The following is a 25,976-nucleotide window of genomic DNA, read 5'->3' as shown; positions in this document are numbered from 1 at the left end:
AAAGCAAGCCATCTTGATCTACTTTTTATTTTTTTGGTTTACGTTGTACCCAACCATCGCGAGAAAAAGGCATATACCCTGTGTGCCTTGAGCGGTGTCCCCTGGGTAGACAGAGAGGAGCCACACGACTGGACCAAGCCGGAGAGGACTGTCATTTGGGCTGCACCCCTGTGGAGCGGAGCAGGAAAGGAGCCCCCTAACGCAGGCCGACAGCAGCCCTGCAACGCAGCAAACATCCAGCATGGCTCAACATTATCGACAAGCCAATGATATCACAGCGGTTAGGGCGCTCCTCTCCGCACATGACACAATGGAGGACGCTACGTGAAATACAATCTACACTGTCAAAGTCAATCCGTCCCGTTTCCCAGCGTATTAAGGCCAGGGCGGAACAGAGGACTTCAGAGAGTGTTGTGGTAGGCCTTGTTTGTTTTTCGGTCCTCATTACGCAAACAGGAAAAACACAGGGACGAAGAACACGCACGCACGCACACACACACACACACACACACACACACACACACACACACACACACACACACACACACACACACACACACACACACACACACACACACACACACACACACACACACACACACACAGGCGCTCTCTCACTCTCTCTTCAGGCAAGTTGTCTTGAAATGTATAAAATTCAGTGTGCAGCACAAAGACGCATTGTGGGTGTAATGTGTACCAAGGCATCGTTGATTGTGGGCATCATGACAAATTCTGTCCATTTCATAGTCCCAGAGGGCCACACGCACCTGGCCACTGTGAGTGTGAGAAAGAAATGTAAGAGAGCTGGACATGATGATCTCGACCTCCAGTCAGTCAGCTACTTGCACATAAGCCCAAGCTCACACGACACACACACACACACACACACACACACACACACACACACACACACACACGCGCATGCAAACACACACTTCCAAACACAGACATTACCACACACATACAGACTCATACGCATGCACATATACACGCACATACAGATACATACGCATGCAAACACACACTTCCAAACACGTACATTATCACAGACACATACACATGCACACACTACCACACACACACAATACCACACACTGAGACACACACACACACACAAACACACACACACACATACACACACACACACACACACACACACACACACACACACACACACACACACACACACACACACACACACACACACACACACACACACACACACACACACACACACTTACTATATATGTATGCACACCTGTGACCTCAGCCAGCTGCTTTGTCGGCCAGAGAGCAGCACACGCATGGTTTCCCCCACCCAATGGTTTGGGCAGGTTGCCACGGTAACCGCGAAACCTTAGTAACGTCCATCGCCCTGGCAGTACACTCCCATTGCCATGCTGACGCCCTAGGCCTGTTATAGCTGTGTGTGTGTGTGTGTGTGTATGCGTGTCTGGGCGCATGGCGTACGACTATGGGGGCGGTGACATCAGCGTTATTTCATGACAACTGTGGCCTGAAGCTGCTGAGCAATCATGGAATATGTCTTAATGTGTCTTCGGAGAGAGAGAGCCTGTCTACCCCCCCCCCCCCCACCCCTCACCTCTCACGCTGAGCACAGCAGAGCAGTGATGGCTATAGCAGCCCTCAGGCCTTAGGCCCACTTGGTAGCATGTGTGTTTTGTCTGTGTTTGGGCCTAGTTATCTCCATGTCCCCCCGTCTCCTTATCCACTGCTATATGTTCTTCCTCTCTTTCATTCTCTTTATGTATCTGTTGTATAGTTTATTTCTTTCTTTCTGTTTTAATTTTTTTTATATTTCGTTTATTTCGGCCATTCTTTGCTTGCTGCTCAATTTATTACATTGGATTATATGTTATACATCACATTTATTCACACAACGATGGCAGACATGTGTGTGTGCGCACATTACGTGCGTGATAGCGGTCTTTGGCTCCCCCAGCCTTCTGTGCAAGCATTACATCACTTCAATGAAGATTTGACTGACACATAACATAAAGCATGTACAACACATGGACATAAACAACCGCACGAAATATTAAAAAGGTAAATTGGGGAGACATACAGGGCTCTACATCAAGTTTCCTGACATGCATCTCATTGATTTTTACAGCCTATTTCTCTCGAGAAGGGTAATGTGATTTGGGGCTGTATCACACAGTCTAAGGGGCTTTCCTTCCCTTAAAATACTCCACCTTGTTACGTGATGTCACATTTGGGCGTTGGCTAAATGGCAATACAGTATATGAATGGATGAATGGCTTTTGCCGTACCTGCCAAAAAATGTCCCACAACCAAGGCTGTGCTGAACAGACTTTGATTTGACTTTGACTCATGATTTTAACAATCTCTCTCTCTCTCTCTCTCTCTCTCTCTCTCTCTCTCTCTCTCTCTCTCTCTCTCTCTCTCTCTCTCTCTCTCTCTCTCTCTCTCTCTCTCTCTCTCTCTCTCTCTCTCTCTCTCTCTCTCAGAATCCCGACCTCTGTCCATTCCCATGAAGGTGATGCCCATCAGCACAGCTGTGGAGTCGTGGTCCACCTCAGAGGAGAGGATGAAGGCGCTGATTGCTCATGCCTGGGACGCTGTCAAACGACTGACTCTACAGGTATTGCACCATCATATCTCTCCGTAATCTGGACGCCGTTCTCCCAACCCCCTTTATGTCTTTATCCAGGCCCTAACTTTGAACAAGGCGACCGTGATGCTATCACATTTTAATACTTCCCTTCCCCCTCATTTCTTTGGCGGATGAATTTGTGTCCATCGGTTTCACCTTCCACAGTATCCTCCTTCCACTCCTCTCTTCTTAGCCTGTGTGTTTGTTTAGTTTTGATTCCAAAGCGTCTTGGTTTGCTGTGTGTACACCAGGACTGACCACATATGTCCTTGGGCTTCAACCGCTGCTGTTCCCCCCGCCCCCTTCTCCTCTCACGCGCCACAGCACTTACAACTCGGCCGTCCCGCTCCGATGTGTCACAGTCGGCCGTACCACCGCTTCAGTCGGATCGGGTCGTCTGCCTCGGCGCTACAAATGCAGTCGTTCCTTCCTATCCCCTCACCGCTATTCTCTATTATTTTCTTGTATATTATCTTATCTAGTGTTTCCCTATTCTTCTATTCTCCTTTGAGGAGGCTGTTGTTGGAACTTGTCGGTTGTGCTCTAGACCCGCTACATAGTCTGCATATGTGTGGCTTTCGTAGAGCTCTGTAAGATGTTAGCCTTTGTATACTTGGAGAAAAAAAAAGAAATGACACAAAAATCATAGTGTCTTCTATCCTTTTGTGGCTGCTTGCCTTTCTGCTTGACTGTCTGGCTGTCCTTCTGTGTTAGACGAGCCTTGACTGGATCCCATTGTGTGGCTCTTGACTGTGTCTGGACTAGACCCGTCCACACAGCCCACATCACAGCACAATCTGTCTGAAGTCAATCCGAAGCCATGACAAGTCTGCTTACACTGCATCCAAAAGAAGCAGGTTTGAGAAGATCAATGTTAACCTGCTGGTGGGCGCACACACCAACAGGTTTGTTCTGTGGCTTCACTGGCTTGCGGTTTGTTGTTTAGTTTTTCTTTCTTGTTTTTTTTAAGCACACCTGTAAGCAATAGCTTCCACCTTTCTCCTTCCGTATCGCGTCCACTTAAAATGAAAAGGTTCTCGGCGGGGAAGTCACATTCCGGCAATTTCTCGTTGAATGTCGGACCACACAATCCCGCCACCATTCACACTTCACAGGAAGTGTAACGCACATGGCGTACCCATGACGTGACCCATGAGCCTTCGCTGGTCCGGTCCGGGCCGCTCGTTGGGATTGTTTATAATGCTACCCCAGAACTGAACTCAACCCTGCTAATAGTTTTCTGGGCCTGTCTTTGCCTCCACTTTGCCGGGGTCCCCCTCAGCGCCATGACGGAGACCACACCGTGTTCTGGGCCGGCAATTAGGAAACGGGCCGTCTCACTGACACGGCGGTGGAAGCGGACCAAGCCGACCGAACTCGACAGCTGGCACCCCGGGCCCTGGAGATCCCCAAACTTCAACCACTTCATTTATTTTAGTGCGGTGTAAACAGAATACCTAATGGCTCACACTTCTGCACCACATGTGCCCAATTTGGCACGCAGGGGTTCTTTCGAGACATTCGCAGGGCAGAGAGCGAGAAGAGGGGTAGGTTACGGCGCAACGGGGAGGGGTGCTTAAGAGAGACACTAGCGTTAGTATTTATTACACCGTGGCTGTTGAATCGACTTAAGCCTGTGGTGAGGGGGGCCCCCTTTTCTGAAACTGCTATTGGAATACTTGGGGATCATGGAAGAGGCGTCCGACATCCCATGTTTATGTGGTATGATCATCACCATGCTTCATGCCGAGACTCCAGATTCAAGCGTGACCCGGACTCGCGTTCTCCGCCGATCTCTGCAGCATACCGCAACGTGCTCCCCTGCACCGTGCGTATCATTGGACTTCACTCGCACACTCAGATTCCTGTCTTGCGTCATGTCTCCCACGCGTCCCCGCCGAGAGACTGACTGGAGTCTAGAAGCGCAGCTGGGAAACCAAAGAGAAGGCAGAGCAGCTGATTGTGTATTGTCCTATAGCGTCCTGTTCACCAAGGCCATCTGCCTTGATGTGAAGATATGGTGTGTTTTCCATGTACGAGCGTTGTTCTCTCCTGTCTTTCCCACTGTTGTCCCAGCCTCAATGCTTAAGCCTTAAACAACGCCACATATGGCGATAGTTCCCACTGTGAAAGCGTGAACCTTTTTCTCTCCCCCATCGTTCTCTTCATCTTCCCTCCCAACAAGTCCCCGATCTACCATTACCCACTGAAAGGGAAGATAGACAATTTTCACCCGGTAATGAAAATGGGAGGTTTGCATTCATTGCCGAACGTCTCCAGAGCCGTCAGAGAGCTCCTCTTGATTTCCTTCCAGGAGCTGTCAATGATAAAGACAGATGGATGGCTAATGCAGAAACCAGATGAAGCAGGCCCCGACTCACAGAGACACGGATCGCCTTACGCGCGGGACTCTGAGAATCACTGCTTGGGGGGACGGGAGGGTTCCTCGCTTCGCTTAAACAGTAGTTCATCAGTTCAGAGGCTTCTCATGGACGACAGACAGTGAGAGAGTGAGAGAGAGATGCAGAGCGAGCGAGAGAGAAAGAGGGAGAAAAAAAATAATCTGGAAGGACTAGAGGAGAGCAAATTTCTCTCTCGGAGAGAACGCAGCCAATGCTTTTCCCACACCATTGCGAGAGGTGCGGTGAGGTAATTGTGGCATACCATCCATCCACAGTAAGGCTCTCGGGCCCAGGCCGATGCACTCTCCTGGCTCATTACATCCAGCACCGATGATCGGCCCGGTGGAGAGACGGAGGGAGAGGGAGAGCGAGATGTTGTCAGTCGGCTCTGTGGTCACGCTGAGCTACACGATGCATAGGTGGAGTAGTTGAACGAGTCAGTTCGGCTTAGGCCTGATGAACATCAATGGAATCGTCACTCTGACCAGTGTGGTCTGGCCGGCTGGCTGGAATGGCCACTTGCCCTTCGACTCGGAGTTCCAGAACGGCTGCCCATCCTGTCGCCCACACACTGCATTTAACGTGTGCTCACACACGCAACTGCACGCACACGGAAGTGCTCACATAAGCATGCCGTCACGCACGCAAGCTCACACACACAAACAACCCACACACACAGACACATGCAAGCTCACACACACACACACACACACACGGACACACACACACACACACACACACGGACACACACACACACACCTACGCACAGACTTACACATACCTGTTGCTCCAGCTGTCCTTCCCCATGTGTTTCGTCTGTCAGTTCCCACCGTCACCCAAAGCCGTATTCACCTATTCCACACACACACACACACACACACACACACACACACACACACACACACACACACACACACACACACACACACACACACACACACACACACGCATACTCACCTGGCATTGCAATCGTTGGGTCTCATGGATGAAGGGCCTGTGAAGGTCCTTCCCTCTGCCCTCCCCCAAGGGACACCCACACTCCGGGTTGCTGATAGTAATTACAAGTGATCCTGACTGTGGTTCTATTTCAGGAATTCTGCAATAATTCCTTCTATTTAACACATGAATGTGTTCAGAGCTGGCAGAGCTGCGCGTTGCTACCAAAACTGAAAGGGGATCCGCTGAAACAGAGAGTCCGTTGTCATGGAAACGGGATCCGCTGCAACAGAGAGTCTGTTGCCATGGAAAAATGAGGTAACACCGCTCCCCGCAGCTGCCACGCATTAATGAATGGATTTTTTTTTATATTTTTAAAGGAAAGAAAAGACAGAGAGAGAGAGAGAGAGACAGAAGCAACGGCGCAAAAAAAGGTAGAGTGTCATAAAGGTGAGGGAGAGAGAGAGGGATTATGTTGGGAGCTATTGAAAGCGTTAGGTGGTGCAAACAGAGCAGGATAGAGTGGGATGGAAGAAAAGCAGGGGCGGGAAAATGTGTGTGTGTGTGTGTGTGTGTGTGTGTGTGTGTGTGTGTGTGTGTGTGTGTGTGTGTGTGTGTGTGTGTGTGTGTGTGTGTGTGTGTGTGTGTGTGTGTGTGTGTGTGTGTGGCGCGCTTGGCGGGAGCAGGCCAGCTGGTTTCCATGAACAAGATCTGACCCCCGGCTGGAGAGGCTGCATCGTACAGGCCCATTACTTCATCTGACCCCCCTTCTTCCCCACATCACTCCCCATCCCCTGCCCCCACCCCAAATCCTACCTATCTCTGTCAGATCTCGGAATTTCAAACTGATTTGCAATTACAAGCTTTATTTTTCTCGCCACTTAAATCACCACTCCTCCCCCTCGTTCCTCAGGACCACATCTGTGTGTGTGTTTGTGTATATGTGTGTGTGTGGGTGTGTGTGCGTTTTTGTGAGTGAGGGAGACGGTCAGCTCAAACACTCCATGCCTGGCCCCTGTGCACTAATGGCTTCACTTAATGATTAAATAAAGTCATTTTAATTTTTTTGCATGATTCTCACATTATTTGGTGCTTTTTTTATATATACGTAGAAAATGTGCACATCCAGAACAAACACTGCTTGCACGCCTGCCACCTATTAGTCCCAAAGTAAAATGGTCGACTAAAAATAAAGTCTTACCTGTCAAACAATGGAGAGTGTTTCGGTGTAGCCTGACAGCTAACTGAGTTGACCGCGCTAGCCCGGCCACGCCAGACTATGTTTTGGTTCAAGCCCCAGCCGACTGCTGTTAAGAGTGTGTGTTTGTGTGAGTGTGAGTGGTTGTCTGCGTGTGTGTGTGTGTCCCTGCACTTGTGTGCAACAGGTCTGCTTGCGGTGTTGAATGGGAAATGACATGATGCCATGTTTATGTTTGAGAGCACAGGACTAGGAATAGGTTTTTAATATAGTTTGTGGTTGCGTGTTGTGTCATGAGGGAAGAGAGAAAGAGCAAAGGTGCTCATTCTCGACTGATGACATTGGCAGTGGCGTGAGCCAATGTTAACGGAGCACATTGAAGACCCTTAAACAGAGGACACACCGCACACACTTTACAGTTGTTTGTGATCTTGCGCTAATGAGATGCGGCTGGGATTAAGCATCATTATCTGGTGCCCTGGCAACACGCAGAATACACAATGACACAGGCAGGGACCAACGCATTGAGAGACACAAGTAGAGACACACAGAGAGGGAGACATACACATACATACATAGAGACAAATACAGAGAGACAACCATGGACACACATACAGAGAGACACACAGACGCACAGAGAGACACACACACACGCGCGCGCGCGCGCGCGCGCACACACACACACACACAAGGAGACACACACATAATCACAGGGAGACACACAGACACACACATACAGAGATACACACACACACACACACACACACACACACAGGGAGACACACACAGAATCCCAGGGAGACACACAGACACACACATACAGGGCGATACACACACACACACACGCACACATACATAGACACACATACAGAGAGACAAGAGACACACAAAAACACACAGACACGCATGCAGATAGAGACTTACACAGACACACATACAGAGATACACACACACACACACACACACACACACACACAGAGCTGCACACACACGCAGACACACACACACGCACACACACACACACACACACACACACACACACACACACACACACACTGACCCTGTTGTTCCTCCACTGGGCTGGGCTGGAAAAGCGCTTACAGGATCCTCTGGTGTCTGTAACCTCCTGAACCCCAGGGGCCCGGAGACACGGAGCCCGTTCTCTGCTTTTAGCCTGGAAACAATGAAGCGCTACATGGTTCTGTTGAACCGCGCGAGGATAAAGTGTCACCACACAGTCAACACTGGTATGTTGTGAGAAAGTGTCATAAAACGAACATGAGATGCTCCCTCTTTCTCTCTCTTTTCTCTTTTTTTTTTTTTTTTTTTTTACAAAATGTGTGTTGGAAGGCGTATTTGAAGCTAAATCTGGTTAAAATTTCCGAGCGTGTATCCGCCCTGAGCCCTGGGAGAGAGGAGAGAGCCATGCCAAGCGTAGGTCGTATCAGATCAGTTTGGGTTCAGAGAGGAGCCTGGCTTGGCCCAGGACTATCAGTTTATATCAGTGGGACGCTCCACATAAATCACTAGTACAGCGCATATATACGCCAGAGCTGGCACACAGTTTCCTCTTTCATCTGCACTCCATCACTGTTCATGCAAATGCGGCATTTCTTCTGCAAATACTACACTGTATATCCTACTTGTCAAGCTTAGCCCATGCGTTCTACTGGCCCAACTGGTCTGTGTCCGAGCCTAATAACCTCAGTTTGCGTCATTCACTGTTTTACTGTCATATTCACGCACACCGGCTTCTGTCCATGACAGGCCGCCTCCAGCTCATTCAGCTCGCCGGATCTCAACAAGCCCTTCTGTTGTGTGCGGCCCTCGGGGGAAGCATCTGCAAGGGCTTTAGTGGTGCCTGGGTGGTAGGGTGTCAGTGGTGGCCGGGGCTGTGTTGATGGTGGGTGAGGAGGTGGGGTGCGGGGATGGGGTTGGGGGGGGCAAGGGCAGGCCAGTCACACTCTTTAAGGCCACTGCTGGATCAATAAACGTGGGCGATCAAAGCGCACAATTAACCCACCGCGCTAACACAAACAGCCTGGCCAGCAGAAACAAACAAAGCCTTCATGTCACCCAAAGCGTTTATTTTTGCAGATTTCCACCTCGGCCGGCAGGACCTCCAGCGCTTGTCAGCTCCTGTAAGCAGTGTTAGGAGCGCGGAATGCAGGGCCACAGGGATGGCTGGCTGCCTGGATCGCCAGCGTTGCCAAGCCGCTGACTTATTGCTTGCGGTGGTGTGAGCGGGTGAGACCCACTCACACCACACGGCCCTTTGTTCGCCATCGAGGAAGCAGTGGCCACATCGACACAACCCGTGATGACCAGTAGTAAATGCGCGCATTTGCAGGCTGAGAACGCATATAGCTCAGATGCCCCGTGGAAAACACATAACTGTTCAATGCCGATCTCTCTCTGTCTCTCTCTCTTTCTCTCTCTGTGTCTGTCTGTCTGTCTGTCTGTCTGTCTGTCTGTCTGTCTGTCTGTCTGTCTGTCTGTCTGTGTCTCTCTCTCTCTCTCTCTCTGTCATTCTCTCCCTGCCTGACATTCTCTCTCTGTCTCTCTATCTTTCCCTTTCTTTCTCTCTCTCTGATTCTGGAGGATTGTGGCATTTGCAGCAGAACGCCCAGCCCCCGTGCTCTCTGTCCAAGGCCATGGCCATCGCAGTGGGGGAAGGGGGCAAGCGTCAGGTTAGCTGTGGGTGGGATGTCTGGGGAGAAAGCCTCGGCTGAGAGTGGGTGTGGAGTGCGGGGGGGAGGTGAGAGGAGGGCTCCATGGGCCTTCTGTTCGTCCCAGCGAGCAGGAAAGGGTGACCCGGCTCCACACATGGACAGGAAGATTACATTTGGAGCCGTATTGGGTTTTGAAAAACAAAGGGATGTGTTCTTCCGCTTTCTGCTGAATCCTCTGAGTGGGATTTTTCTGCACCGGAGCTGCAAATGTTTTTGCCATGGATGCTGGGAAGGGTGTTTCTAATTTCCTCCCCCCTTCCCCCTATCTCTAGGAGATTTCCTGTGTCGCATGGTACACTCACATTATGTCCGCACCGTGTGTGTGTGTGTGTGTGTGTGTGTGTGCGTTTGTGCGTACGTGCGTGCGTGCTTGCGTGTGTGTGTGTGCTTGTGCGTGCACTTGTGTGCTTCTGTGCACATGCAGGCCTTTGTAAAAACGAACCTTAGAATGTAGTCGTAGTATCACATTCCCACTTTTTTTATTAAACTGCAAGTTCCAAGTGGAAATGTCTGCATCTGTATGGACGTTTACTATCTTTCTGTTCTCTTTCTACGGAAGTTTTATAGAAAGACAACCTCAGACTACAGGGATCCTGCTGTTGTCATGCCTCAGCCCTCCTCATGCAGCCCTTGTCTTCCTTACAGTAATTTAGAGGACAACTACGAGTGGATCTAACTGCAAAGTCATGGTGTTAATGGCAGCGTATTCCATTGCCTAGGTTGCTGTTAGTCAATGACCTCATGTCATAATATTTACAGCGGTTGCATTACCTACAGTTCTATTGGGTACGCTGTTTTTTTCTGTTATCACGCTGTGCTGCATTCAACTCTAGACGTTGAGTGTTGATTTGTTTTTTAAGAATTCCCCAAGTTTCCCTAATTTAACGCTAGAATGGCGCTAAATGATGCGTACTTAAAATTACCCCGCCCCGCTAATATGCTATCAATCCAACGCTCCATGGTATGCAGAGTGGATGGTCCCTCCCTGGCTCCTGCCTTGCTTCTTTGTCACATAACACTGGATCCTGAGGGCCCCCTCTGGTTATACAGGCAATTTCCACATGGCCCCCAGCCTTTTAAGCCTTCAGCTTCCCCTTCTATTGGGACCTTCTCTGCTGGAAGCAGATAAACCATCTCCTCTGTCCAGTGCAGAGTAAACACTTCAGCTCCAACTGCTGGCGTGCGTGTGTGCGTGTGTGCGTGTGCGTGTGTGCGCGCGTGTGTGTGTGTGTGTGTGTGTGTGTGTGTTTGATGGCTAAATTATGCTTTTTTGGGAATATGAAGGCTTCAAGATTAGAAACATGAATCGACACACGTGGCCAGATTTCGAGAAGTGCACTTTGGAGCTGGACAATAATGGGGATATAAAGCACTTACAGGAAAAAAATAGAAATTAATGAAACAAGCTCCACATTGAGGTCTGTGTGAAGCGGTGCCAGGAGCACAAGTAGAAGGCTGAAACAAGTAGTGACCAAAAGTTGAATCAGAATCACTTCAGATGAACAGCCTTTTAGATCTTTTGAGATATATATTTCTTTTTTTCTTCCCGTTTCTTTCTGCTAGTATTTATTTTACTCCCAACAGCATCTGCTGGCTCCTGATGCTGTAGCCAGGCAGAGTTAGAGTGGAGGAGATCAAAGTGTAAGACGAGATGGTTGTTCATTAACAGCTCCTCGGCCAAAGGGACGGAGGACTGAGTCTGGGAATAAGCATCAGTCACCTGCCTAATAACCAGCTTTCCCCTCAAAACATCCCTTCCTCAGACGTTTTCTTTCTTGCCTTTCATGATTATTTTATTTTATAATTTTGGCGGTGACACACATCCATTGCTCCACCAACAAGCAAAAAAAAAAAAGAGCGATTGCAATGCTCTTTTACATGATATGTCTCTCGTGCTGTTCCCTGCTTGCCTCCCCAAGAGAACCAAGCCGGTGTGTATGATGCTGGACTATCTGGCCCCTGGCCTCCTTAACGCGACCGCTAGACACTTTACCAGCTGCTGGACACACCACTGTAGCGATGCACATGTGGAGGCACTGACAGGTATGCATCGAGAGGCAAATACATCAACAGACAGCTGTCCTCTCTGGCCTTACACTTCCTTTCCCATCCACAGCCAATGCTGCGGATGTGCTCCTCCGTTTAAAATGTGCTGGGTGGACTCCAGCAGTTTGGCCCTTTGTCCCTTGGCTCTGAGGTTTTTATACACAGTATATATAGTTGTGCACCGCATATAAATGTCTAATGGTCCTTGTAAAATGTTTTCTACAACTCTTTCGGACTTCTTATATGAGGCCTTAAAAGCAATTAAGTTGTGTTATTTTGTTTGAAAAAAATCATGTTTACATTTCTTGAGAATGATTGACCAAGGTAAATATAGTGAGAAATTCAAAATGTATGCTAAGAAAAAGTGCCCCCAGTTTAATTTCAAAATGCATTCAAAACTGGAATACAGAATAAAATGTTCTACGCTCAATGCCTTGTTCCACTTGTCCCTCTCCACGTGTCTACTACACCCATGGGGTGCCGGTCAGGGCAGCGGGCTTGTTTGCTGTTCCAGGTGCCATGCTTCAGAGAGGAGTGCAAAGCTCCGGCACCCTCTCTCTGTATGGACATTAAAACACCCGGGCGGCTCCCGCAGCTCTCGTTTGAACCAGAGGAAGGAGAAGGTCGGGGGGGCGGAGGGAGGAATGTTCATTCAGGTGCCCTGGATACACGCCAGATTAGATGAATTTGCTTTTCATCCTGCCGCGAAAAGGACTTTCATTCTAGGTGACCCGTGTCTACAATTGCAAGGAGGTGTGTGCCTTTGTGTGTGCGTGTGTGTGCGCGTGCGTGTGTTTGTGTGTGTGCAAGAGTCTTTGCAAATGTGTCATTTGAGAGTGTTTGTGTAGTGTAAGCCGGCACGTGCTGCCTCATGAGGACGGAATGGCACCCTTTCTTTTCTCTCTTAGGGAGATTTCCTGGTCCAAATTGAAAAATATTGCCTCAGTTTTTGAAGTTTATTTATAATGTGCTATGAATGATACCCTCTGCCCCTGAACGCGCGCGCACACACACACACACACAGTTATTTTCCATTCTTCCATGAATCTATTACCCATGGAGGGGCGGGGAAGTCTTTGTCCAGGCCTCTGGGTTGACAGTTAACACCATTTGTTATAGTAAAAGATTTGTTTTCACTTTGACAGGACATGATGTCATTAAAGAAGAAGAATGAGGAATATCCTTTTCTTAAGTCACCCCCCCTACACACACACACACACACACACACACACACACACACACACACACACACACACACACACACACACACACACACACACACACACACACACACACACACACACGCACAGATCTCAACAGGATCTTCTTGCCTTCGAAGGTTCTGGCCCACAAATGGCCCAAACTCACTCCTAAGTACCGCACTCGATCATGTTTATTTATGACACCTAAATGACAACTCACTTTTCTATTAACATCATTTAGCAAACTATTTCCAGAAGTGACTAAGTTTCCTTTGGAAAGACCCCGGCACATAGGGTGCATGGCCCCTCCAGAGCCGATCAGGTTTAGAGGTGCAGGCCCGGTCCCACACACACACTCACACATAGCATTCGACTCTGCTGCGTATTTGTTCTGCCTGAGGCGTTCGCCAGCAGAGCGGTCGGTCTGTCATGTTTCTCTCTGGTTTTATTCCATATTAACCTGAGTCCCACCAAGGGTAAAGTTGTGTAACAGATATTCCACACAGCAATCACACACCGCCGGCTTTTCTCATGGCGTTTGTGCCCATTACTATGGGAATTTTGTGTTTTTTTTCCCTCCCACCGGTTTTGGAACGGCCGCCTTTCCACAAGTTTGCCGAAGCAGAAAAATAAGACCCATTCCACTATCCTGTTACGGGCCAGAAATATAGCTTAGCTCTCTGAACCTTTGACTCGTGTGAGTAATATGCTGCAGCTATGAGCCCGGGCCCAACCTTGTGACGGAACAATCCCATTCTGGTCCACCTGGCATACCTGTCAGTTTCCTCCTGCAAAGACATTGTGCATGCCTGCTGGCCAACACACACACACACACACACACTTAAACATACACACATGTACACACACACACACACACACACACACTTACATACATGCACACAGTTAAACATACATACACACGTACACACACATACACACGCGGGCATGCACACGCATACACACGTACACACATACACGTACACACACACACGCGCGTACACACACGCATACACACGGAATACACACTAACCTGGCACACCTGTCAGCCCTCAGTAGGGGGACATTGTCCACACGGACTCTCTCTTACCAGGGCCGTGTTTATTGGCCTGTTATAGAGCTGTTAAACACAATTGTGGAGAATAGCAAACAAGACCCTACAAAACTCCAGCTGAACCTGAACACAACTGCCCCCCCACCCACCAACCCACCCACCCTAAAACACACATTCTGACACAAGCACACACACACATTTTCCAGCTTGACCTTTACACATTACAGGGCACCTTGGGTCTCTGTGCAGTGTCTTTGGGCCCTTAACCTTCAGCCCTCACCCACAGAACCCCCTCCCTCCCAACAGCCAACACCACCTACTTCCCCTCACCACCACCACCTCATCTCCTCCTTCACTCCATGCTGTACTATTCTTCCTCTTCTCCACTGCTCTTCATACCCTTTAATGGCTTTTCTTTCTCTCTCTGTCTGTGTCACTGTCTCTCTTGATCTGACGCTCCAGCTCTCTGTCTCTCGCTCCATCTGCGTCTCATTCTCTCGCTTTCCCTCGCTCTTTCTCGTTCTCTCTCGCGCTCTCATTCTATCTCTCATTCCCTCTCTTTCGCTCTCTCTCTCTTTCTCTCTCTCATTCTAGCTCTCATTTCTCTCTCTCTCTCTCTCTCTCTCTCTCTCTCTCTCTCTCTCTCTCTCTCTCTCTCTCTCTGTGCCCCGGCCGTGACACGACCGCACACACTTTCCATCCTCATGTCATGGTCACGGTACACGGGCTGGACACAAACACCGCCGGCTTCACACTCTGGACCGGGGATGTACGGATGGAGGGATGGAGGACTGAAGAGTGGGGCGGGCGGTCGGTCGGTCGGTCGGTGGGCAGGCGGGGAAGAGAGGAGATGCTGTCAGTGGTCTTGGCAGCCTTCGTGGCCACTGATGCAATGTAACGTCAGGGGAGACGCTGACCTCAGGCTCCGTCTCTGTCTCTTGGACGTGTCAGCGTAGTTCAGCCTGACATGTTACCAACCACACAGGGGAAACTGAATAAAATAGAAATAATAAATGACCCACCTCATTTGTCCACCCACACCACCTCCTGCCCCCGCTGCATGCTCTCTCCCTTCCCCCGTGCCCTTCCTGAACCCTCGCTACCCTCTACACTGCAGCCATCCCATCCTCTGTGGTGCTTCAGAAAGACCAGGGCTGAGTCGTGGTGACGAGGGTGTGGATCTGTGGCATGACTCACTGCTTGACCATGGGGCCACAGATGGGTAGCCTTGGCGAGTTTAGCCTACACAAGCCTTTCGCCTGTGAGGTTAGCCTACCTGGTTCGCCACTGTTTCCCCCTGGTTGTAGAGGACTGGCAGCCAGCAGCACTAGCTGCCAGTCCTCCGTGGCTGGCATGTTGATGTTCTCTCCAAGCATACCCCAAAGGTCTTTATTCTTTTTTTCATTCAGTTATTTATATTCCTTTCCCCCCCAACTGGTTTCTCGGTACAGTTGAGGAAGCTAGAACGGTAAACTGGCTGGCACCGCAGAATTTACGAGCTATGACCTTTGACAGACCCGTGGTTTTAGTAGGAACACTGTGTTTCTGTGGCAAATTAAGGAATCATGTTAGGTTGGGTATTATTTGGTGGACATATGTTCTGTGGGGAACATCACGTTTTTTAGGGCTCGACTTGGAATATCAATCAGATGACCAAATTATTAGCAGTTGTGTCTGCAATCAGAGGTGTGTGTTGAAGAGCACATGAGAACCCTCAACAGGAGGTGAACTTACACTCCCACTCACATCTCACTGTGTGAACGGGTTAACTCTGCCCGGGTGGTTAAACTCCAAGTATTTTGAGTATATTTAACCAGGGACTGCAATTCATTCCTGGCTTGCCTGTTTTTGTGATGAAATATGATTCTGTAATAATGCTATAAAAGATTCTGGGTCTCCTTGGGATCGTCCATCACCATCCACATCCCATAATCCCCCACGGTGTGGGAATGTCCAGTTGCCTCTGGTTCCACTGGAGGCCGATGACCTCCCACATCTAAGAGGAAAGATCATATTGCTTTATTTGGCCTCACCGCCAGAAGGACCAATAAAGTTGCCACTTTAGATTAGAGTCGATTTGTTTGGGTGTTTTTGTATTCCACATCAGCTTTGGCGAAAATTGTAATAAGAAATAATAATAAATGAGGCCAAACTGGAGATTACTTTTCTATCACCCATATTTTACAAGTCTGATGCGTCATTTACTTTTCCATTACATATTTAGAGCCATTAACACATTTCAAATCACTTTACCCCTTGCAAGTGCGTAAACATCTGAAAACAGCGGTCGCTATGTGCCATAAATTCACTTGTCCAGCTGTTCCCTTTGTTGTCATCTGTGAGATGTTATCTGAATACCGCTCATATATGACTCTGTAATGGGGCAAGCCTGCAACGGCACAGGCCTGACATCATCCCTGCTTGTGTGTTGCTATGGGCATTGCAAAAACAATGCATTAGAAAGTCACAAGCCAGCACTGCCTATTATATTTTACAGTACATGCCGTAATCACAGCATCTACCATATGGGGTTGGCAACAGCGTAGTCCCTTTCATTTATTCTGCTGTAGTTGGACAAGAACTGGTGTGCAATATGTTTAGCAGGTGCAGGGGGCCTTGCTAGTGAGGCGAACATGGAAGAAGTGTCGGGTAATTGGCCTCGTCTGTATCTTCTCAGAACACAAGACTCTTTCAGCCCAGTATTTAACCAGCTCTTCAGCTTACTGTATTCCCCCCTGTTATACTGGGCAGCCATTAACGTCAATATGTTATATTACAGTTTGATTTTGTAATGATGTCTTGACATCTGATGAAATACTGGCACATTAAGTAGCCGTAAGTTACAACATTGTAACTGATGTCATTTATATGAGGAGCAATGAGTGGTCAATGACTTCAGTTTATACTGTAGAATGCCAGCCCTCTGAAATCACTTGTTTGAAAAGGCTAACATGTGTGTATATAGTTACATTCAGTTTGTTGTGGTTGCGCCGGGCATTTGTCTTGATCTGTGACGACGATAAGGGAACGGTCTCACTGTATGCGTTGTGGTCGAGCGGTAGTGCCGATTGAGCTACCTCCTCAACCATATCACAAACAGCTCTTTATTTGTCTCCACCACCGAAGCCTTTGGGCTTTTGTAATTCTATGTCTGTCACTGCTGCCCAATATCTCTGGAATACAGCGACAAATGAATTGCATTGATCGATGATGTCTTGATTGTAGTATAGATACTCCTCTTGGGCAATGCAAAAAGTATCCTCAATTGAATCTTCCCCCGAGGTCAGGACCTATTCAAGAATGAAGTGCTAGTGGAACGGTAGTGTTCAGAGAACGGGGGGCGGGTGTGAATTTTTCAGTGTGTCCAGGGAGTTCAAGGGGCCGCAGGGCCAGAGTCACAGTGTGAAACCCCTAGGTTTCCGTGTGTTGGCCTTCTTTACAGCTTACGGCTGAGATCTGCCGCAGATCTGAGCAGGGCAGCGTGAGCCCGGCTTTAATCCTGTACGCTGGCTCCGAAAGGAACCGAGAGCCCATAATACCTGTCGGCGTGTGAAAGCGTTCAGATTTCAAACGCCACTTTGAAGGGAGATCAGAAGCGGAAGCAGCGCGATATGAACGTGAAACCATATCTCTCTCTCTCTCTCTCTCTCTCTCTCTCTCTCTCTCTCTCTCTCTCTCTCTCTCTCTCTCTCTCTCTCTCTCTCTCTGTGTATGTCTGTCTCCCTCTTTCTCTTTTGTTATCTCTCTCTCTGTCTCTCTTTCCACCTTGCTCTCGCCCTTCTCTTTAATGGTGTCTTGCCTTTCCTTTGGCCTCTATAAAAGCTTGAAAAACCAGCTACCTTTTTATGGGTCTATCAGAAGCTGCTCCAACATCTGTGCGTATATCCGTACATAGTATACCGTAAGGGGTGCCATTTTAATTTGAGGGTCTTTGCACGTGCACTTGAAAATAAAACCGATATAAATGCTGACAAACCTTACTTTTAATAAGCGAGTAAAATAGAGTGTACGATAATTAACTAACAAAAACCATATTAAAACAAACACATATGTACACAAAAGGTTCTGGCAGCCTGTTTTGTGCCCCCATTATTCTTTTAACTGTTGTTTTTAAAATCAATACGGCGTTGGTCTCATGGAAAAGGACAAAGGGAAAGTACAACTATAGCTCACCACTGTTCATCAGTCTTACTGGCTACTTGCTGTTTCTGCTGACCCTCTGTAAAGCTTCCCTTTGTTTTTTAAACCAGGTGTTTCTCTTGATTGCATACGCACATTCCCCCTCTGTAGGATCCTGTGTTAGTCATACTGCACGTTCTCCCTCCAAAATGTAGCTTTGGGTCGCATCAATGTCACATGAATGTAATACCGTGTAAATCTTTCGTCACCACGCACAGGATGGGATTGGGTTTTTATTGATGCCGCTCAATTCCATATAGGTTGCTGCGTGATTTACGTTCACCACACCTGCGTAAACCATAATAACTCGGCCGTGGATGAACGGCTCATGTGTGCATTGCTCTGTCCCTGACGAACACTGTTGAGGGAAAATTAAAGTACACTTTCCCCCTATCTTATCCACCAGCCTATTGAATTAACAAGGTGGATTCAAGATGTGCCATCATGTTATTCCATTATAATATTCTTTAAACATTGTGCTAAGCTTGTTGTACTGATGTTTTCCCCTGCAGCTGGAGGTCCAGTCGTGCTGCGTGTTTCTGCCCAACGACAGCCTGCCCTCCCCGAGCACCATCATCTGCGGCGACATACCCGGCACCGTCCGCAGCTGGTACCACAACCAGGCCTCCATGCCTGGGACTCTGGTGGTCTGCCTGCCCCAGATCAGTGTCCTCAGTGCTGGACACAAGTACATGGAGCCCCTGCAGGAGCTGCCCTTTGTGGTGTCGAAGCCGATCCTGGAGGAAGGTATGTTCTTTCACGTTGAACAGTCCGAAACAGCTAACAGACGTCAGCTCGCATTAGACAGTGGAGGAATGCAGCCGGGCTTGACGGAGAATAGGGACTATTAGGGTTTGACGTTTCCTTTAAAAAGTATTAAACCTTGACAGATTCATAAGTTCACAAGCAGGACGTTTCTGGCTGCGAAAAAGACATAATAATGTTGGAGGCGCCTATGGCTGAGTGAGAAGTGAGAGTGACTATTTCCTCATACCAGACTGCGTCATGTCAAGTTATTATTATTACTACTGTGGCTTTTTGTAGGGTGACCTCATACTCCTCATTTACTGTGACAAAAGTCAAACAATCTTTGAGTGTTGGTCCTCCTGAGGGATGGTTGTTGACCATATTGCCAGTGCCTACACACCTGTTAGAATTGACATAACCAACAATTGCTCAGCAATGTTCTCTCATCGATGAAGGAGGAGAAATGGGGGCAACCTCCAATGACATCAGTGTTGGGCATGCAGATTACAGTGAGAAGGGGAAAAACGACAGCGAAAACACTGACATCAGTGAGACCTTGTCAGTGTTGCCGTTAAAATTAACAACCCATGCATTTAGTAATTCATTCCCCCTCCTTTGAAAAGCTCTTCATCTCTCATGTTCAATGCGCTGGATCAAAGCTTGCTGCCCACGTCGCAAGACAAATGTGTTTTTCGTGGCAGCGGGCAGGGGGAACATGCCCAACAATCCCATCTCCCTCTCTCTTTCTCTCAATCTCTCTTCGTCTCTTTCTCTCCATCCCTCCCTACCGCAAGCAGGGTGGGCACTCTTAAATCAGGAAGAGGCCAGTCAGGCAGATAGTCTCTGACACATAGAGACACTCTGCTAGTAAGGCCGGTCCAAAGGTGTTTCCAGAAGATACTTCCCGGGTGATCCGTGGGCTCACACGAAGGATACGCTACTGCTTCTCTCAATTCCTCTTTCATGTTTTCCATAAAGCTGTCTGACCTGCTGCCAATGGCCTCATTTCTTTATTTTTTTCAAGCTCACTGGAAAGAATGATTATTGCGTTGACGGCCGTCAAGTGATCTATTTTTAGCCCCAGCTGCAGTTGACCTTCTCTTTTGCTGTGCTGTGTCACTTCCCCTGAATGTCACCCACGTTGGCCTCCAACTCACCTGTCTCTGGTGTCCATTCTGGCGGGCTCCTCTCACTCCTCCTCCAGCACTTCTGTTGTGTCTCGTTCTCCTTTTTCTACTGCTAGAGTCTGCTCTTCATCTCGCCCGTGTCTCTGTGTTCTCGCCTCTTCTTTGGACCCATGCCTACACTTGTTTCCATGACTTTAATACATTTTCTTCCTTTTTTCTCTTCCTGCCTCCCGCTGGGAATCCGTTCACTTGTGTGTCTTTCCTTCCTTCCTCGTTTTCTTTCCAAGATGTTATAGTTTGGCTCCGGTTTACATACTCAGAAATGTTGAATCGAACGTCTGAAGGAATAAACAGCTTTAACATCTCTTTTGATTTACATCTCTCTCCCTCTCTCCCTCCCTCTCACTCTCTCTCTCTCTCTCTCTCTCTCTCTCTCTCTCTCTCTCTCTCTCTCACTCGCCCTCACCCTACATCGGACCAGGTGATGCCTTCCCCTGGACCATCAGCCTGAGCCAGTTCAGTGTGTACACCCTGCTGGGCCAGCAGCACAGCCTCAGCCTGCTGGAGCCCATGGGCTGCACCTCCACGCTGGCCGTCACCTCCCACCGGCCGCAGGCCAGCGAGGGACGCCAGTCTTTCGTGGTGTGTCTCCACGTGGACCTGCAGCCCGTCCAGGTCAAGTGCTCCAACCCACAGGTCAGCCAAGGGTCCCACCCGAGGGTGGCTGGTTTCTGCTCATCTATGTACCGCTTTGTGCTTGCCTGAATACACTGTTCGCATGGTGCCATCGGCTTCATCATCATCATCATCATCATCATCATCATCATCATCATCATCATCATCATCATCATCATCATCATCATCATCGCCCTTATTATCTATTTGTATCCATAAAGACCCTGATATATTTGAAACTAAATAGAAGCTGCTGTGTTCACCCGAAGCCCAGTGTCCATTTGAACACTGAAATGTTGCATTAAGCTTGGCTGCATTGGACATTGAACTTTGTCCTCAAGTCAGAGTAAATAGGTGAGTAGGATGGCTCAGGGTTTGCTCTCAGACTGTGTTGAATGTTTTTTCTGGATTAGATGTGGCACACTTGAAGTTTTCGATTTGGAGTAGTAACATATATTATGACAAGATTAATTCAAATAATTGGAACATGTTGCTGTATGGAAAAGTGCCAGAATCTGGGCTTAGTCCAGAAGCACTGTATTAACAATAATAAAGTAGTTTGCCAATAGCTTTCCAGCCCAAAAGAAAAAAATAATGGCAACCTTTAAGATTCTAACAGAATCTTGCAACAACATTGAGAAGGGTGCAGGGGTGAGTGTCGGCCCGTCTGTCTAACTCAAAAGGTCTTCCAGGGTCTGCGGCCAGAGCAAAGGCAGGAGGGAATTCCGAGCCGCCTTGTCATTTGCTCTGAGGGGATTTTCATTGTGTTTCAGTGAGAACGTGATGCATGTAGACAGATTGGAAACGGAGCATGCTTGTCTCCGGGTTAGTGCTTTTCAGCGTTGTTTTTCAACGCACTGTTACAGTACCGTAATCACATCTACATGTACCATTACACATGTTTTGCTTTTCCTCAATTGAATTAGCTGTATTGAATTAAGCCCCTCTGTAAACACTTAATTGGGCGACCTTTTGAGTGGTCACATTGTTAAATGTCGCGAACCACAGTGACGAGCCATGGCGATATTGACTAGAATTGGTACCAGAGACCAAATGAAAGGCCTTAATCTGCCAGTGGTGAAAGCTTTCCCAGAGATGAGGACGGTTAGCCCATTAATGGGGGGAAAGTTTCTTCTCGTTCTTTCTTTTTTCTCTGTATCTCTGCCTTTCCTCTCCGTTCAAGATGAGTGTCTGGTGCGATTACATGAAGCCCTGATTGTGATTATACGAGGATTATCTTCTCCTCTGTTGTCCTCTCCTGTCCTTTAGTTTTTTCCTTTCTTTCTTCTCCTCCCCACAGTTATTTCCACTACCACTCACATCAATACTGATTAATAGCCCATACAGATTCCAGTTGCGTGCCTGCTCTTTAAGAACAGGGCAGGATAGCCCGCTAATGACCGCCAAATGATTGCTGTACTGGTCCAGCCCAGTGGCCATGTGTTCCCGATGCAGGGCTCCTGGGGAATCCCACACTACCAGTGGACCGCGCCACACCCTTGCACTTTGTCGTCCAGCAGGCACACGCGATGGACAGCCACAGAGCTACAGTAGTGCATCTCTGTGGCTCGAGTATACAGATGGAAATTAAAAGTTTGGGAGGGAGAATGAATGGGTAGGTGGCCTAATGAGGGCCTAAAAGACGGTCGAATAATCACTGTCGAATAATCAGTGGGTGGTATGAACGAATAATCGATTATTCGATGTGTGCCAACATGCATAAATGCAGCCATGGATAATCGGCAAGAAATCACTGAATATCTTAAACGCAAAAAACAACTACCTGCTGAGTAGTTCCAGTCAAATTGTCTGTTCAGCCTTCAAAACAAGAGCTGTTAAATTGTGAAAATTATGTATACTTTATGTTGAAAGTATAGACGTCGCGATTTCCATTGAAACGAATGGCATGGTGATTCGGTCTTCAAAACGAGGGCTGGTAAATTGTGAAAAATGAATTAAACTATAATTAGACAACGCGGTTATATGCTCTAGACCCTATAGTATCTGTGGTATAAAGGCTGGGACGAATTTATAATTTCGAATTATAAATATCTACAATGCATAACGTTAGCTCTGGCTCATAGCTGAGCAGAGTAGAATACCTCCCGTTGCCAGGTCGAAATTAAGGTCTGTCCTATTTACTGGAGTGAGCAACTTTTCCGTTGCATAAGAACCTTATGGGAGGGTAATGATTGCTCCAGGAAGTAGTCAAACCCTCAGGCGTTACCAGGGAAACAAAGCAAACTTTATATTTGGATTGTAAAACGCATGAAAATATAAATGAATGGCCTTAATTTATTTTCTTTGGCAAGTGACCATGGTATAAGCGGGATAATGCCCTTCGAGGTGTCCGACATTAGTTCCGTCTGTTAATTCTTGTTTATTTGAATGGGAAAAAATGTTAACGGTCCAAATTTTGAAAATCGACATTGACCCTCGGGAATGAATAATCAGATATTCTGTCCCATCCATAGTCTTGAGGCCAGCCAGCGATGATCAATCATAGAACTTGGTATACTCTGTGAATTTTAAAACAAAAATTGATACATAGAACAAGGGAAAACGTCCCCCTTATAAGAGTGATTGTGGAAAGATTCAACCAACCGATCGGTCCAACCTCTGATTTCTCTCTCACTCACAATTCAACCCGTCTCTGTATTTAATGTTATATGTCTCTATCTTTCTTCCCCTTCTCTCGTCCTCCCCATCTGCTTCTGACTGCAGTAGGCCGTGTTGTGTTTGGGTGGACTTCCAGTCACTCTCTTGTTCTCTCTCTCTCTCTCTCTCTCGCTCTCTCTCTCGCTTGCTCTCCTCTCTCTTTCTCACGCTCACTCTCTCTTGCTCTCGGTGTATATGTCTGTCTCTTTGGTATTCTGTCCGTCCGTCTCTCTCTCATTCTCTCTGTGTATCTCTCTCTGTCTCACTTTCTCTCTGTCTCTCTTTCTCTCTGTCCCTCTCTCTCTTTCTCTCTCTGCCTCTCTTTCTCTCTGTCTCTCTGTCTCTCTTTCTCTCTGTCTCTCTGTCTCGGTCTCTGTCTCTATGTCTGACTGTCTCTCGGTCTCTGTCGCTCCCTCTCTCCCTGCGAGGGGAGTATGCAGTGGGTCCAGCCAGGTCCATCATTGCAGGCCGGTGGGTGTATGGCAGGCAGCTGTTGGTCCTGTATTGGGCGTCTGCTGGGTTTGGCCACAGCACAGCTTCCTGGACATGTTTGAAACAGCCCAGCTGTAATTTATTGTTGTGCTGTAACTTTGATTTATGCTTATTTATGAAGGGCCTCTGCAATTTTTGTGCATTGGTGTGTGTGTGTGCGTTTGTTTTGTAAGAGAGAGATATTTACAATGAAATGGACCAGCGCAGTTTATGTATATTAATGTTTTTGGATCCACATAACTGTCCCAAGTGGTGTTTCCAATGCAGGCAACTGCTTCAAGGGGAACTCTGCCAGAAAAATAGCTCTCGCTATCTTGTCCTTCTGTTTGTCAAGACTCAAAATTCTTAGGGGTTTTATGGCATGGAAAGCATACATTTAGATTGCAAAGTAAAATGAGTCAAAAACAAAAAATGGCACAAAATTAAGAAATTCAATATAATACAAATAAATATGTATAGAAAGTGATAAAGTAAGTCTATAATACATTGATAACGAGGTTATGGTCGATGATTGACAGTATTTTACACTATACGTGTGTTAGACATGCATACATTTCTGTGACTCACTTGTGCCCCGTATACGCTACAATATTGAAACTAGCGAGTATAATGTATTACGACAGTATACACTAGAGTTCTTCTTTTGCTCTCCCCCTCTCGGTCTCTCTGTCTCACTACCATTACTTTCTCTCTGCCTCATCTTGTTTCTACCCTCTTCCTATCCCTCCCATCTGCACCCTCATTCACTGTGTGTGTGTGTGTGTGTGTGTGTGTGTGTGTGTGTGTGTGTGTGTGTGTGTGTGTGTGTGTGTGTGTGTGTGTGTGTGTGTGTGTGTGTGTGTGTGTGTGAGTTCTTGTGAATGACAGCATAACAGAGTGCTTCCCATTCCCCTGCTCCCCCCTTGTGTTTTCCGCTCTTGTTTTTGGCTTTGTTGTCATTTGAATGGAAAGCTGAGCTTTCCTGTGAACACATGATAAATGGTACAGAACGCTTGACACGCTGCCTTTTTCCTATCCCCGCTCAGATCTTAACTCCTTTTTTTGTTAAATGGGAACCTATGACATAACTTCAACTTTCCTATTTGACTGTTGTTGTGTCCTTTTCTCCCAGGATTAGTGTTGTTATGGATAAAACTATTGGGGAGAAAAATACTGATCTGACTCTGTATGATATTCAGTCCCGCAGAGGAAGCATTCACTTGACCCTGGCCTATGTTGCATTCAAATTGACCCTGGCCTATGTTGCCTTCACTTGACCCTGTCCTATGTTAGGTTCACTTCATCCTGGCCCATCTTGTGTTCACTTCACCCTGGACAATGTAACATTAACCTCACCCTGGCCTATTCTGTGTTAACGTGATCCTGGTGATCCACGTGATGTTGTCTGTGAGGCAACGGTATAGCCAACAACGATCAAGTTAGTTTTGATGCTTACTCTGTCTTCTCTGTTTCCTCCATCAAATTGGTCAGTTTAAGCTGGACAGATAAATTATAAACTACCAAAAAAATAACTATTTTAAAGACATGCTTCAAATATTTCATATATTGCGTATCCAAAAATAGCCAACTTGGATCCAGAACCAGGACGGCCCCCGCAGCCCAGGCTGTGTTGATGGAAGGGTCCAGCGTGTGCTCCAGACCTCCCACACACCTCCTCCTACCTTCTTCCTCTCCCTCCCACAGGTGCAGCTGCTGTACGAGCTCTTCCTCAGCTGGAGCACCACCTGGGCCCGTCTCCAGAAGCACAGCGTCCTGCGCCAGACGTCCGGAGCGCCGGAGACCCCCCAGGGAGCCGCCCTGACCTCGCCGGTCCGCAGCAGTGCCGGCACTGTGCTGCCAGACGCCAGCACCTGCAGCCCCTCCGCCGACCTGGGCTCTCCCACCGAGGTGAGG

At 47.9% G+C, this 25,976-nt stretch overlaps 1 protein-coding gene across 7 annotated transcripts in view; it reads left to right on the top strand.

Moving 5' to 3' along the window:
- Window positions 1-25,976, top strand: part of vps13b (vacuolar protein sorting 13 homolog B) — a 331,160-nt gene that overhangs the window by 137,522 nt on the left and 167,662 nt on the right. For all 7 annotated transcript variants that reach the window (XR_003978469.1, XM_030370003.1, XM_030370004.1 and 4 more), the window contains exons 22-25: window positions 2,493-2,626; window positions 18,897-19,131; window positions 20,740-20,954; window positions 25,767-25,970. Coding sequence is in view for 6 of the 7 variants with exons in the window: in XM_030370003.1 (XP_030225863.1) it covers window positions 2,493-2,626; window positions 18,897-19,131; window positions 20,740-20,954; window positions 25,767-25,970 (788 nt within the window). In the remaining variant the exon portion in view is untranslated. The remainder of the gene's footprint in view (window positions 1-2,492; window positions 2,627-18,896; window positions 19,132-20,739; window positions 20,955-25,766; window positions 25,971-25,976) is intronic.

This window comes from Gadus morhua, chromosome 11 (genome assembly GCF_902167405.1).
Source record: "Gadus morhua chromosome 11, gadMor3.0, whole genome shotgun sequence".
Classification (NCBI taxonomy): domain Eukaryota; kingdom Metazoa; phylum Chordata; class Actinopteri; order Gadiformes; family Gadidae; genus Gadus; species Gadus morhua.
Note: the sequence above shows the minus strand (reverse complement) of the source record. Positions and strands in the feature narration are given on the sequence as shown.